General features: G+C 35.1%; 1 protein-coding gene across 2 annotated transcripts in view; it reads left to right on the top strand.

The window, feature by feature from the left end:
* The window catches only part of KLHL32 (kelch like family member 32), a 191,652-nt gene that overhangs the window by 171,352 nt on the left and 3,524 nt on the right, over positions 1-16,776 (top strand). For both annotated transcript variants that reach the window (XM_081295657.1, XM_081295658.1), the window contains 3 exons: positions 6,690-6,748; positions 9,840-10,032; positions 12,287-12,381. In XM_081295657.1, coding sequence (XP_081151783.1) covers positions 6,690-6,748; positions 9,840-10,032; positions 12,287-12,381 — 347 coding nt within the window. The remainder of the gene's footprint in view (positions 1-6,689; positions 6,749-9,839; positions 10,033-12,286; positions 12,382-16,776) is intronic.

Genomic DNA, 16,776 nt, shown 5'->3' on the forward strand with positions numbered 1-16,776 from the left:
TTGAGACAGAAGCCAAATGGGGAAATGAACTACTCTGCATTGCTTTTAAATCCAAGTGGTTTAAAGGAAAGTAGTCAGATTACCTACATTTTCAAAAACAAAACAAAACAAAATAAAAACATGAAAGTTTCATCCTAAATTCACTGACCTGTGTTCTGAAGATACAGCACTTTGTTTACCCTTACCCTGCTATGCAGAGAGATTTAAAGAGGTTACATGACTCCCCAGATCATGTAACTAACATTCAGCATATATTGGTTTGGGTTAGGAAATTGTTTTCTGAAAGAATCATGTGTTATAGTATAGTAATCTAATAATCTTTAAAATTGTTATTTTATTTTTTTAAAAAAGCTCAAACCATTGAGTCTAGAATTTACCTCATGGAGATAATTGTCTTAGTCTAGATGATAACGCTAGAAATCAAGAGGCTAGGATAAAGGGTAAGCTGGATGGTTTTTGCTAAAACCATGTGAATTATGTCATTTTTTTTTTATTCCCAAGATGAAGGAAGATGGTTAAAGGTACATCATGGAAATGGGGAATGGTTTATGGAGCTGGTTGACACAGGAGAGAGAGAAAAGACCCAGCAAGAACCCAGAAAAACCAATAGAGATACTCAGAGGTGAACTCCAGAGCTTAATCCTAACGTGCAAAATCTTTGGAGGAAGGATTCTGATTCCGAGGACTGGGGATTAGAGTGAATTTTATTGAGATTTTAAAGAGCAGGTGTCCCTAGTTGACATCAGCATTACAGTACATTTTACCATTTCGTTTACTTAAAACAACATACCTATGTCTGGAATTTAAGTTTGTACCTGTTCACTTTCAATGACATAAAAATAATATACATTTTAAAGTGTAGCAACCTTTTCATTATATTTTGTAAATTTGAGACCTTCTTTTTAGGTTTTGAGTATATTATTTACCTCTTCATTTGTGTGAGTTCCTCAAGTACAACAGAAATAATATGGATGCTAGTTTTGATTTAATGCATGGATTAAGTATCCCTAGATTTGAAATGATAATTTAGTACAAATATTTTCAACTTTAATTGTTTATATAGCATTATTAACACTCTGAAAATATGGACAGTTTAACATTGTATAAAAATAGATAATAAAAAAGTTTATTCTTGAATTTATTTAAGTATCCCTATGATATCACATTTCCCAAGAGCTAATAGTATATTTAGCTCTGTAAAAATAGCTAATATGAATTCACACTTAATGCCTGGTCATTCTTTGGGTAATTAAGTGTGAAGGTTCAGTTTTCTGAGAATTGGAGCAAGTTTATATAGGAGGAGCTTAAACTATTAAAGAAGGAAAAAGCCCTGGGATACCCAAATAAATTGGGTAGTAATCCTGGCTATTAGAAAAATGAACTCTAATAATCTATCTTAAGACTACAAAATTTATCAATTCCACACAGTCATTTGTACCTTTTATGGAAATGGTTAGAAATGTCAATAAAATGGCTATAGTATTTTAGTAAATTTCCATTTATGGATTGCCTGCATGCTAAACACTCTATCTAATTCCTTTCAAATCTATGAGGGATATATACTCATCTCCATTTTGCCTCTGAGGAACCTAGCATTGGCTATGGTAAATGGCTCTCCCAGAGACAGAGTCATAAAGGAGCCCATGTTAATCTTATAGCCTGTTTTAAAACTGTTCCTCTAGATTTTCATGAAGGTGAGCACTGCAGTCTCCAAGAAAGTTGCAGAGAACTTGTGATAGTTTTTCTCAATTCTGAATGTGCTGGCAGAATTCCAAACTGGAGTATTCTCCAACCTAAGAGCATGGAAATGACCAGTTCTTTGCATCCCACTCTGTATTGGTTACACAGTAGCACTATATTAGGAATCAGAGGATTCTACTCTGTATGAACACAGGTATTTTCTGTCTTTGAAAAACAACAACAAAATGAACCATTAGACTTTTCCCACTCTGACTGAAGTATAATGAGAGCAGTTTTTCTGAGTACTCTATTTTATATACACTGCCAGCACTGACCAGTTGTTGCCTTTTGAACACAGTATGAGTGTTTAGCAGATCTTGGGAACAGAGACAAAGCTTGCTTGTTTGGCAGTTACTCATAGTCTTCTCTCCAGTATTCATTCATTCATTTGTCACAACATTTTGGGGGGAGTTGTACAGGGAAGCTTAAGAAAAACTACTTTACTCTTGTCTTGATTATAGAAAGCACTTCTCACTATTGGTAGCATGGTGGTAATTTTTCATTCCTTCTGGCAATTTTAAAAGACTTATTTGACTTTGGGGGAACCTACAGTATATCTCTAAGTCACAGTTCAAAAGTATAAGACAAGATTTCTCATTTTCAATTTTGGTTGAAAAGTCTTAACTTTGACTCTGGCACTTCAAAGTTAGAGAAAACTTGGTTTTAAAAATGGAAGCTGATATGAGATGGCATATTTAATGACAGATGTATCTATAGAAAGCTGTTAAGATGCAGATTATCCCCCCTGGGGTGGGGGAGGGAGATCAAAACTGCCAATCTATAAAATATACTCGATAGAGGAAGGCTTGGAATCTATCTTCGCAAGTGCTTTGATTGCAGGGGACAGTATAGCAGCATGTGGCATCATAACCCAGAGCAGACAAATCAGCTTGATGACTTTCAAAGCCAGGAATACTGCTGCAGGCAAGGGTACTCCAGTCTAGGAGAAATTAAAACATATAGAGACTGTTATTAATTCCATATCTATTTTTGTATAGTCAAATCTGTATGCAAATCCTTAGCATCTCATTTCAGCAGATTAATCTAAAAGTGAAGAGTGTTATGTGAAGAGAATGTAATGATAAAGCTCTGCAAATGAGTAACACTGCTAAAGAAATGTGGGCTGCAAACTTGGATGATTTTTATAAAATTTATTTTTTTGTACTGAGAAGAAATATTTTTTATTTATATGCTCATTTGTAAATCATTTCAAAAGGAAAGAAATAGAACTGATTTCCAACATTTTCCTTTGCAGTTCTGACTTGGCAAAAGTTACTACACTAAGCTTGCTAGGCACCTCCTGTGGTTTCACATTCTAGAGGTAATCAACCAAATAACTAACTGAGACTTTTATCTTTACTCCCAACTAGTAATCCAATATCTCATTTCTAAACATTGTCATCTGAGTGAAAATTTGTATGTAAGTGTAAGAAATCTAATTACTGAGTGCAAATTAACAAAACATTCTATTATAGATGCATCTATGGAAGCTAGTAAATAATAATTCTAAATAATAATTATCATTATTTATTATACATGGAGATATTGTGTGCCCCGTTTGGGAGTGGGGATGTAATAGCTCCATTCTAATCCATTGCTTATGCATTTAATCTATAAGGGGCAGAGTCTGATACCTACAGTCATGTAAATATTTTCAAATAGTGTCATAAAGTGGAGAGTTGACTGCAGTAGATACTAATTCTGTCCCATATTTCTAAAACAAGTAGGGAAACTTGCAAAGTTTTAAAATAATAGGTGGGAACTTTTATCTTCTGTTCCCTTTCAATTACAGAAATTATTAAAGGAAAGCTGGACATTAATCCAGTAGCTATGTCCCAGACTGAAAGCACGGGCAATCATTTCAACCTTGAACATGTATATGATTTGATGGTTCTTGTGTGGTTATTCTGAACGAGAATTATCGAATATTCCATTTTTAATTGGGTAGGAAAGGAAAGATTGGGAGCAAAAGCAAACAAACATTAGTATTTATTTTGACACACATCTTGACTACATAGGCATTTTAGGCTCAGCTTTCTTAAATGTGTTTTCCTTTTATTTCATTTTAGAAATGAGACGTTCAATGAGAAATCCAGAGAAAATATTTTTGAAGGCAAGAATCTCCCTTCTATTCTTCGTTAATTTTCTCTGAAGACAAAACTTTTATTGATCATAAAAGTGGTTGAAAGCCTTAGAATTAAAAAAAAAAGTGTAACCTTCAAGCTATTCCATGATCAAATACGTGAAAGATATAATTTCCTTATAGGGATTGAATCAGAGTAATGATTGGTCTGGGCAGGTTCCCGCATCTTTATGTATCCATTCTTCCAGCTCAGTTGAGAGTCAGGCACTAACCCATCCTATTCAAACTAATTTGAAACTTAACCATGGAGTTGATGGTGAAGACCTATTCAAAGCATTTGAACAGTCAAAGACAAAATTGCACTGAATAAAGTTAAACAGTCCATTTCAGTGCGGGGAGAGAGATCAGAATGGAGTTTGGAATAAACTCCATCAAAGCAAAGAGATTTTTAAGAACTGCTTTTTAAGCACTGGCGTGAACAAGCAGAAAAGTACTGAGGGACTTTTGGGGGAAGATACATCGATGTATATTGTTGAGCACATTCAGTTACTCCTCAGTTTGCTCTTTTTCCCTATGATGAGGCTGTTGCTTATTGGTGCATATCAGTATTAGGTTCCTGCCCTCCCACAGAAATTGGGAGATAGGGTGCCATCTTGCTTATATTTCAAAGGGATGGCTCCCACCCAAGTCCTTGAAGTTTTTCATGGATTGTAAAAGTAGCAAGTGTCTTTTAAAATGATTTTTATCTCAAAGAGGCAGAGAAACAATTTATAAATAACCTTTCTAAAATAAATGTCCTAAGAAAGGTCAGGGACCTAGAGGCAGGAAGTGACTTGAAACTGGGGAAATGTAAAGACTTCTTAGTCAATATTGTAGCAATATGTATGTTTTTTAAATTTTTAAATTTTTTTTTTGGTTGTAGATGGACAAGATACCTTTATTTTATTTAATTTTGTATGTGGTGATGAAGATCAAACACAGTGCCTCACATGTGCTAGGCAAGCACTCTAATGATGAGCTACAATCCTAGCCCAGTATATATGTTTTTTATTCAAAAAATTACCATTTGCTAGCCTGGCTCAATTTTAAATCTTTATTGCCAAATTACCTGCTTCTTCATGACACTTATTAAAGCAAGAATGATATTCATTTTACAGTAGTGTCTAGAACTATGTATAAGGCAATATTTCTAAAGAAAGACATTTTTGGTTCCTGTATTCCTGTTATTTTATTACCTAAAATTTTCTCACTGTATTGTTTTATGTGTTGTTCTTTAGTTTTTACATTTGATGGTAAAAAATTAAGGTAGGATTTAAAAGATTTTGGACTTCATAGGACTTATTGTATACCAAAACCATGAAAAGAAGTATAGGTCAAGTACCCTCTATCTAAAATGCTTGGGACCAAAAGTGTTTAAATTTTGGATTTATTCAGATTTTGAATATTTGCCTACACATACAGAGATGTCTTAAAGATGGGAACCAAATCTAAACACAAAATTTATTTTTTTCATATATACCTTATAGCTTGAATATAATTTTACACAGCATTTTTAGTGGGCCTGTATTTTGACTACAATCTGTCACTTGAAGTTGGGTGTAGAATTTTCCACTTGTGGCATCATGTGAGTGCTCAAAAGTTTTCAAATTCTGGAATATTGGGATTTGGATTTTTGGATTAGGGATGTTCAGCCCCTATGAGGACAAATAGGAGAAATACCTAAAAAGTTTGATGATTTTTTTGTGGATTTTGATTAAGCAGAAGGTCTTAATTGTTTTGGATCTAAGCACTGTTAAGGAGGTTTTATAAAAATTGACCACAACAGCTACACTGGAGAATTTTAGATTTGTTCTGTCCAGTTTGGTAGCCATTAGCCACATGTGCCTTTTTAAGTATTTGAAATGTGTCTAATCTGTCCTGTGTCAAATATACTCTGGACTTTGAAGACTTGGTATTAAAAAAATATAAGATACTTCCTTATATTGATTTCATGTTGAAATTATATTTTGGCTATATGGAGGTAATAGAATTTATTATTAAAGTTCATTACTCCTTTTTACTTTTTAATGTGGCTACTGGAAAATTTATAATTGTATATGTGACTCACATTTATGACTTTTGTTATATCTATTGCACAGCACTGGCTCCAAATCCCTTTTGATAAGTAATGTCCTTTGCTATATATAGTTGTTCCAAAGAAATATCAAGATATCATTGTGTTAATAAATGGAGAGTATAACTTTAAAATTGTAAATTTAGCTAGTGGAAAGAATTTTCCATATAACATGTCCTTGCCATATATTATATAGAGATTTGTCTATGTGTACTGTGTTCACTCCTCTCTTCCCCTATACAATATCCCTTATTCTGGCCATGCAGAGCAACTTGCCAAAATTGAGGGCCCTTTTGATAACATCAGCAGGCTTGTTGCTTGTTCTCAAATGGAGGGCTTCTGAAACGTTTCTTAAAAATGAAATTGCTTTCCAGGCGTGGTGGCACACATCTGTAATCCTAGCAACTCAGGAGACTGAGATAGAAGGATCTCAAGTTCAAGGCCAGTCTGGGCAACAGTGAGACCCCATCTTTAAAAAAAATGAAAGAACGAAAGAAAGAAAAGAAAGAGAAAATAAAAGAAAGGAAAAAGAGGGCTGGGAGATGTAGCTTAGTGGTGGTGGTAGTGGCCCTTCGTTTAATTCCTAGTACCACAAAAAAAAAGGAAAAATAAAATATACTATTACCTCATCAATAATAACTTCTTGATCATATCATGGGTTCACCAGGATGTATACAAACAAATCCTTAGCTGTAGCTAATTCTTTTTTCATTGTATTTCATTATTATGCTCTAACACGTTACTCTGTTACAGGTGGAGTAACTAACACAGCACAGTATCAGAACAGACTAATGGTATATGAACCTAACCAGGTAAGAATCATATAAGAAAAGCTCATTACCCTAATTAAAATTAATTTTTAAATATTCCCACAGGAATTAATAATTGGAATGTCAGGTCTGTACCTGCGCATAGCCATCTTAAGCTCATATAGGGATCGTGAGCTTATTTGTGTAAAATTTTTCTTTACTTTTTTGTTGTTACTGTAACAAAATTCCAGTTCCTCTAGTTTGTGCTATTCATAATGCTTCATTCTTTTAGAGCTTTGTATAATGCAGAAAGGATTGATTGTTCTATAGCGGTCCCCTCCTGGAAGGGATGCCATTGTAGGGGAAAAGCATGCTTGTAGTTTTATTTTTAAATCAAATAGCCAAAAAATATTTAACTTAATATAAACAAAATTTTTTAGAACAGTACCTAAAATGCATTCAAGGTAAAAGTCTCTGGAGTTGAGTATGTTTTTCATCCAATAGCTGGGGCCTAGAAGCATCCAAATTGTACCTGTTTGTCCACTTTCATTGTACACTTAATGATGTTTTTGTCCACCCAAAGGAATATTTTATTCTCTTTTCTTTCTACCAAAGTATCTACGGCTTTGGCAGATTCTAAAGAATTTTTCCATTTCTATGTTTGACAATACTCACAAGTGATTTGATTTGGAGGTTTATATTAATCAATTGAAGATATTGAGATATGAAACAACAGGTTGACCTTGGCAGTCTGAGTCAGGATTGACCACTAAAGATTTGTCTGTGGTCCTCAGTGTATTTGGTTATCTTTTTATTTTAGCAATTCATTCGGAATTTAATGAAGGCATTTCTCTTTTCACAAGTGTGTCTCCTGATGTCATTAGAAGCTATAAATTTCAGAGACTAAATGTCCATGGGTCAGCTGTCTCAAGGGGAATCATTAATTGCAGTTGCTTGAGCTGGGTGCTTACATGGTTAAAGAGGAAGAAGGTGTTAACATTGCTCAAATGAGTTCTGTTTCATGTTTGTACACACATGCTCTTTTTAAAAATTCTGCTGGCATATTGTTTACGGTGGGTACTGGCAAACATCACATCTGCTTGCATCTTGCTCAGAATCTCAATAACTCTATCATTCAGCCCTGGTGCTTATTTCTCTTCTAGGCCTTTGTGGAGAGTTGATAATGCCTGCCATCTGCCACAGAGCACATCGCTACCTGCCAACAGGCAGGCTGGGGTGACCTCTGTTTCCCCACCACTGATTAGTATTCACACACTAGCTTATTAGGAATGACCCCACCAGGCCTCCCTGTTTCTTTGCCTTTGCAGCGGTTGGCGGCTCACCTGGCAGGCACTGCAGTGAAGGAAGCTAAAGATATAATCAGGGGATGTAGGCAGGCTTTGCAAACCAGATGGCATCTATAGTCTTGTGACAGGGGAATGGACTGCTAATTCAAACATTGATTCCTGATACTATAATGGGTCATCTCATAGAAAGCACCTAAGAAAAGCATCACCAGAGTTTTTAGTTAAATTTACTCAAGTGTAATGTATTAAAGATATGTCTAAGCAAAACATCTAAAGAAAGACTTGGTTATTTTATTAAAGAAGATATTTGATTAGAAGGGAATTCTTATTATAAACATGTTCAATGGGGAGCTGATAATGTATAAACAACTGTTTTTCCAGAGTGTATCTTTAAAAGAGAAATTAGAAATGACCTAGTATATATGCCTTTAGTGAATATATGCCCATAGTGTCTACACCTATGGTGAATACATGCCTGCAGTGTATATGCCAATGTTTATACAGACATGCTTGTTGTTGCTGTTTGCTTCTTCCATTACAGCCTTGTGAACTAGTGACATTCTATATATTCAAAACATCATATGACTTTTTCTGGTTGAAATCCAAATTTTCCTGGCAAAAAAGGAAATTAGGTTCTTCCTGTGTGTTTAGTGTTTATGGAGAAATAAAATGGCTCAGTTTACTTACCTGTCCATTACTTGGTTGATATTTAAAGTTAAAGTCATATTTGAGTCTCATCTAATTTTATAATTTATATTATATTTTAAATAAAACTCTTATTTTAATCATGTACCCTCCTCATTACCAACAGTGACCTAGAACCAAATATTGAAGGTTCCACCATTCCTTAAAATGCTCATATAAAACTTGACTTTCTACCAATATAAATAAACATGTACCTAGAAATGACTTCTCTCAGTTTGGCAGAAGTTGTAACTGTAAATATATTAAAAGATGCCGATGCAAAGGAAATGTGGGAAGTTTGTTGCTGAACCAGACCTTAGCTCATCCATTGATCTCAGGTTAACTTTGGAGAGAACAGAAAAGCCACTCTAATGTAGCTTATTTAGGGGCCTACATGATTATTATAACAGTGATTATTAAAACAACTTATTTTTTTAAGTAGACATGTATTGTACATTTATTATACATCAGACATTTCCCAAGTGCTTTATGTATGTTATCACATTTAATTGACTGGTTCATTGGGTAGGTGTTAATTTCCCCATTAACTCCATCAGGTAGGTATTGTATCCACAGATGAGAAAACAGGCACAGAGAGGTTAAGTAAATTGCTCAAGATCACACATGAGTTATAACCCAGGCATTCTTGACCCAGAAACTTGTTCCTAATCATTATGCCTAATCACTAGCCCCAGTATACCTTAGCAATGGGTTTTCACTCTTAAGTGATTTTCATCAGTAAATTCCCTGAAGTGGGTAAGATAACCATCATGAAAAGTTTTAGTGTTTCCCTTATAAAATGAAAAACTGTCTTATAAAATGAAACAAACAAATGAAGGGCCTTATAAAAATCACAAATAGAATGGGAATACATGTTTCTTTTGTACTTGTTCTCATGAAAGAAGCCTATACCTTTCAAGATATTTAAACAATATTCAAATAAAAGTGACTGATAAGGGGCTCGGGTTCTGGCTCAGTGGCAGAGCGCTTGCCTTGCACATGTGAGGCCCTCAGCACCACATAAAAATAAATAAATAAAGCATGATATTAAAAAAAGAAGTGACTAATGAACATTAGGGTTCTCACTACTAATGCGCTATCCACTGCTGTTTTATGCCAAGGAAGTCTCTTATTTCAGAATGAACTTGAATTTCTTTTTTCAGAATAAGTGGATAAGCCGCAGTCCCATGCTACAGAGAAGGGTCTACCATTCCATGGCTGCTGTCCAAAGGAAGCTTTATGTTCTTGGAGGCAATGACCTAGACTACAATAATGACCGGATCCTTGTGAGACATATAGATTCCTATAATATTGACACTGACCAGTGGACACGTTGTAATTTCAACCTGTTAACTGGCAAGTATCTTGATTAAGTAAATAAGTTAAAAAAAATAAAATAAAATGCCGATTCAAGAAGTTGCCAAACTTGTTTTCTTAGACATCCATAGAGCATCTCTAAATGTTAAGTGCATAGTGGGTATAACAACCGTTTTTTAAAATTTTTTTAATTGGTTATTTTTAGCTATACATGACAGTATATATGCTTATACAAGCATGGAATTTATCTTATTCTAATTAAGACTCTAGTCTTATGGATATACACTATGGTGGGCTTCACTGTGGTATTCATATATATATATACATAGGAAAGTTATGTCAGATTCACTCTATTGTCTTTTCTTTTCCTATAGCTCCTCCTCTCCCTTCATTCCCCTTTGTCTAAGTCACTGAACTTCTATTCTCCGTCTCCCCTTATTGTGGGTTAGCTTCCAACTAACAGAAAACATTCAACCTTTGTTTTTTTTTGGGGGGTTGACTTATTCCACTTAGCATGATAGTCTCCATTCTATCCATTTACCAGCAAATGTCATAGTCATTCTTCTTTATGGTTGAGTAATACTCTATTGTTCTATACATGCCACATTTTCTTAATTCATTCATCTATTGAACGGCATTTAGGTTGACTCCATAGCATAGCTATTGTGAGTTGCTACACTAAGATTTCATCTCACTCCAGCCAGAATGGGAATTACCAACAATACAAGTAACAACTACTTGCTTTTGTTAACCAGAAAGGCATGCATTATCTTTCACAACAAAACTGGACTCCAGCACATGGCTGGCATCTCGTTTCTCGGAGCCTGTACTACCTCTGTGCATTCTCATGTGACTAAGAGAAACATGTCAAGACTGTTACCATCAATGAATATTCACATAGGATCTTTGATGCATGGGGGAAGAATGAGGCACTGAAAGAGTTAGCTCTTTTTACAGAAAAAAAAATTTATTTTGTAATTCTCATTGCTTTGTTGTCTTATTTCTTGTGAGTTCAGGAGAATGGTCTTCATTATTTGTCACTGTCAAATACTGTTCCTGGGTGTAGTCTCCTAGAAATTAAATCTTAGAGTAGTTCTGTGAATAGGGGTTTGATCATGTTTCTGGCCACACATTCCATCCAAGCATTTCCACAGGTCAATCCTAGCTGTAGCCCATCCTCATCCCAAAGAATGAAAACAAAGCTGAAACGCAACTTATGTTTCTTTTTGAAAGTGAACTTTTTTTCTCCTGTCAACTTGCATCATTAACATCCCCAAACAATCAGGTAGCTGTCAGGGCTGCTCAAATAATAGGAAAATCACAAACTCAAAATGGTGGGTTAGATTAGTTCCTGAAGACATTTTAATATGCGAGTGAGCATTCAATTAGTCATGACTGCTATTGGAGAGGCAACATTGGGAGCATAACCAGAGATGTGGATGCTTTGTATTGAGCTCCTGTTTTTTCAAAATGATTTTTGAGGCCCATTACAAGTACTTAACTCTCAGTTGTGGTAGTAACCTTAGATCCTCCATCTCTGGATCTGGATTCTGCCTGCTATAGAATCCAGCTTATTTATTACTCCAGTCAGTCCTGTGTCAGATCATCAATAAAAAGGGACTCTTTTCACTCTCTGATGGCCTCCAGGGAAGAATTTGTGTTCGTGAGTCATTTTGTCTTCATTTTTGAAATGGGAGGGGAAACATTTCATCATTTTGGCGTGTCAGTATCTAGGGATTATCCACACTAGTCCCAGCTCAAGAACTTTAATATAATCCTAAAACTGTTGTGTATGTAAAGAAAGGGAGGGTAGCAACTTTATCAATTTTTTTTCTGCCATTTGTCTTCATTTAGGGCATGCTAGGGGCATGGCTCTTGTTTTATTGGCTTCTTGGGGTTGTAGGTATTGGTTTATAGACGTAAGCACTTGCTTTAAAAGCATTTGTGGATGCAAAAAGTTTTGCATTTCTAAAATATACCTTATTTCTGCCATTATAAATTTATGGCATATGACATAATATAGAACTCTTATTATGCTGTATTTAGTATTATATTTACAAAATTTTCTGGCTAATAAATGTTTTGTCTTGGTTTTGACCCAACACAGATTCATTCTCTGAGAAATAGTGGTTAATTCTCCTTAATACTGGAGGCAGTGATCAGTTGCTGTAAAAATCTCATGGAGTATATAGATGTACCACAGGGGAAAAATGTATCGTTCAGTAGCAAAAGGGTTAATTAAAATATGTAAGAAACAGATTTCTTTCTTTTTATTATGTTCTCTTTACTTTAGGTCAGAATGAATCTGGAGTTGCTGTCCATAATGGGAGAATATATTTAGTCGGTGGATATTCGATTTGGACAAATGAACCCCTGGCTTGTATCCAGGTGAGTGGTTGAAGTTCCTTTTGAATTTGCTCAAGTGGTTCAGTGAGGAGGTTTTGTAGTATAGATATTTGGCCACTAGACTTCATGCTGTATCCTAAAAACTGTGCCTACTAAACAATTGAGCTCTCTTGAAAATACAGATAGACACAGCTTTGAAAATAAGTGTAAAATATACCGGGAACTGAGATACCTTACCCTTTTGTTACAAACCAAAAAAATTTAAACATCTTTGGTAATAGTTTGTCATACTCCCAAAACCTTATGGATACCTCTTTTTCCCGCATTACCTTATTTTCTGTATCACGATTTGTTCATTTCCATAAATGGCACTTTCAAAGGTTTTCTTCCTTCCTGGCAAAGGCTGTGAATGGTAATAGTTAATGGCTGGTCTCACAGGGACAGCCTCTGCCTCAAAGAAATAACCCTAGCTTGTCGGCATGTGAGCAGCCCAGGCTGGGCAGGTTGCCAGCTGGGCCTTCCAGAACAGCAGTGGCCTTTGTTGATATACATATTTAAGGTATTATTCCTATTATTATTTTATAATCCTTACCATAGTTTTCTATTTTACATGTTCTCTGATAAAATTCTGACATCTATTAGCACTGACCTTTTTCCGACAACAAGAAAAGTATATCCTTAAACTACTCATATTATTTAATCTCATCTTTGTGGAAAGATTTTTAACAACTGCTACAGGATCTTTAATAATTTAGAACTTTCCAAGCTTTTTATTCTCCGTGTTGTCTAAGTTTTTGAAATTATAAGCATCTCATTGTGTTATCTTCAGTTACATCTCCTGCTCATTCATAATATTGTTTGCTTTTTTTCCTCCTGATTTTACTTGTCAGAGGTTTGTCTGGAAATTCTGACATACTTTTATCATTCATATAGATCAAGCAAAAAAAAATGTCAGCAAGGAGAGGTTAGATATAAAAAATACAGTTAACAAGCTTGATGGAATGAATGTGAATTCTAGAGTGAACAGTTAGAATACATTTTTTTCTTAGTATACATGAAGCATTTACAAAAACCTGTCACGTGCTTAAAGTTAAAAAAAAAACTTTAATAAATTTCAAAAAGTAAGTATGATTTAGTTTGTACCTCTAATGCAATGCAATTAACTTTGAACTTAGCAACAAGTTGTGTAAACCCTTGTTTATCTGGAAATAATGAAACCCATAGCCACATAACTTATGGGCTAAAGAAATCATAATAGAACTTAAAAAAAATTCCCAGAACTGTGTGTAAATGAATACATAATTACATTTGTGACATAAATATAGCTCGATATGTTAGAAAATGAATAAAAAATAAATTCAAAGAATAGATGATAAAAATAAGAGAAAATTAATGAATAAGGAAATGATGATATAATGGAAAATTATAAATCACATACGAAAAAAGAACATAAGATTTGATGGGAGTTAATGAAAGGCTGCCTGGTATCTGCATAACAACAAATAAACTGTTCTCCTCAGGGTGCTTCTAGTCTTCATGCAAGCACATACTTGACAGCTTTCATAGTTCTTTAGCTATTTTTTTTTAAATTTTTCACTTTTCAGAATTGGTGACAACCTGTGAACTGGGCTACAGGCAGAGATTTGCAGTGCTGGACCACTTTTTTTAAGTGACTTTGAGACCTTGTGTTTGATCATTTTCACAATGGAAGCAAGTCTGGTTTATCGTGAAGTAAATATGAAAATTTCAGATATATTTTTGGGCATATTTCTACTAATTTTAATATTAAATTATCTCAAGGAATAGAAAACAAGTTGAAGCTATAACTTAATGAAAAAATAATGAAAACTCACTATATATATCAAACTTAGAGGACCAGAGTGCTCCTGTATTTAAAAAAAATCCCACACCTCCTGTTTTAGAATAGTCTTGAAAGTTAGGTTGAAGACATAGAAAATTAAGAAGCAAAACAAAACTTCATAGTCACATCTTGGTTTTGTCCCCAAAGAGCTTTTCTTTAGAGCACTCACTAATGATATACACTAATTTATTGCTAATGATATCTGGCTGTTCTCAAACAAGCAAACTTATCCTCAGGAGATGAAAGATTGTGGCAAGTGTATCATCATCATCGACATCATCATTACCATGGTATTGGGGATTAAACCCAGGGGCATTTAACCACGGAGCCACATCCCCAGCTCCCCCCTCCCCATTTTTTTTTTTTTTTTGTATTTTATTTAGAGAACAGGGCCTCACTGAATTGCTTAGGGCCTTGCTAATTTGCTGAGGCTGCCTTTGAACTCGCAGTCCTCCTACCTCAACCTCCTGAGCCACTGAGCCCCCATGCCTGGCTGTTTAATTTTACTTTGAGACAGGATTTGCTAGGTTGCTTGGTGCCTCCCTGAGTTGCTGAGGTTGGCTTTGAACTTGTGATCCCCCTGCCTCAGCCTCCCGAACTGCTGGAAGTAGAAGCATGTGCCACTATACCGGCAGTATTATCTCCCAAGAATATTTTTAAACCACTGAGGATATTCATGAGTATTCTCAGGATTAAGGTGATTCTAAAAGTGGAGTCAAGGACATATTTAGCTATTTTTTGATACAGGGGAATGAACCCAGGAGTGCTTTACCACAAAGCTACATCCAGTCCTTTCTAATTTTTATTTTGAGATAGGTTCTTGCTAAGTTACTGAGGATGGCCTCAAACTTGTGATCTTCCTGTTTCAGCTCCCCAAGTCACTGGGATTACAGGCCTACCACTGTATCCAGGTCAAAAATTATTTTAATCAGTGTCGGTATTAGTGAAGTATTTCACCTTTGATATCATACAACAAAATATCCTATGTATTTGCTTTTTTTTTTTTTAAAGTCAGCGCTATGGGTAATTCTATATTCAAAAGCCATTTTGATGAACAGAACCAATCCTTTTGCAAATTCTATATTTATTCCCTTGGCTGGCACACTGGTCCTACAAAGTATAGATACATTTAAAAAATAAGTTTTCAAAAGTCTCTACTACTGGGCAGGGATTGTGGCTCAGTGGCAGAGCACTTGCCTAGCATGTGTGAGGCACTAGGTTCAATTCTCAGCACCACATATATATAACTTTTAAAAAAGCCTATTGACAACTAAAAAAAAATTTTTTAAAAGAATCTTTACTACTAACTAATGTGTGTGAGTATATGGATAACAGACTTATCATGTGCCTTGTATTTTAGTTTTGACAACTGGTTACTAGTTGTAATATTCTTTCTGAACTAAGGCTCAAATGTTTTATTTTATGGGTGACTATTTCTTTTGATGCATTAAGAGTATTATTTTAATGGTTGGAGACACTTACCTGTTTGAAAGCAGGTCACTTGATGGAAAATAGCCAATAGAGAAGTAAGACAACGGGATACTGGAACATTTATGAGAAAACTGTGGCTAGACAGTAGAAGTCTCTGAGTGCAAAACAGGGAAAGTAGAGGGCAGTGATGGTGAAAATCATATGCACACTAAAAATACCTGAGTTTAAAATTTTTATGTCATAAATAATAACTATATAATCCTTAACCCAAGATTGACACATCATTAATCCAAGAGCATGGCCAATAAATAAAGATCATAATGAAATAGATCAGAAACTGTTTCACTAACATGGAGAAGGATTAAATTATTTTCTTTGCCCTTGAAAATGCTAGTCAATAATTTATCCCAGTAGATGCTCCCCTGGACCCTAATTCAGGTTCATCTAACAGTCATTTGTGGGATTCAGCCACCTGGGATGATGCATGAGAAAGCATGTTGTTGCATTTCCTGCTACTGCTCTTAGTACAGACTATGATTCATCACAAGGACAACTCGAATGAGAGAAAAGCTGAGAGGCTCTTAATTAATACTTGTTTGAAGGTTGAGATCTGGACTTGTAATAAAAACTCATGGGAAATATTGGAAATAGGTTCCTGACAAAAATGAAGGTGTTCTTGTTTATTCTGTGGTCATGTAAGAAAATTTCTGGCACAGGAGTTTGACTCTAATCTGGTGTGCCACAGATGACAAGTAGTACATAAGGGAGCAGCTGTGCAAGTGTGCAAGTGATTAGTCTGTTTCCAGATCACTTTTACTGTTCTCTTCATTTACTATTATTTTCTTTTGGCTGGAGATATGCTGCCAATCTGGCTCTGCCTTCTCCCAAATGCCTTCTTTCTGCCAGTTTAGGGGAGTGTTTTGGAGAAAAACTGCCAATGCTTCCCTTTCTCTTCTCAGATTAAATACATTACATCTGCTTAACATATGTAGTCTCTGTTGGCCCAGGCAACTGGACAAAAGCTCTGGATTATTATCTCACTGTTATTTTGCCTTTTAAAAATGTAGTCAGTTGGAGGGAGGGATATCACTAAGGCACGAAATCCAAGCTCTTTCTGGGTTGCATACTTGAGCTCAGATACTCAG

Source organism: Spermophilus citellus (assembly GCF_964194105.1).
Source record: "Spermophilus citellus genome assembly, chromosome: 5".
Taxonomy (NCBI): domain Eukaryota; kingdom Metazoa; phylum Chordata; class Mammalia; order Rodentia; family Sciuridae; genus Spermophilus; species Spermophilus citellus.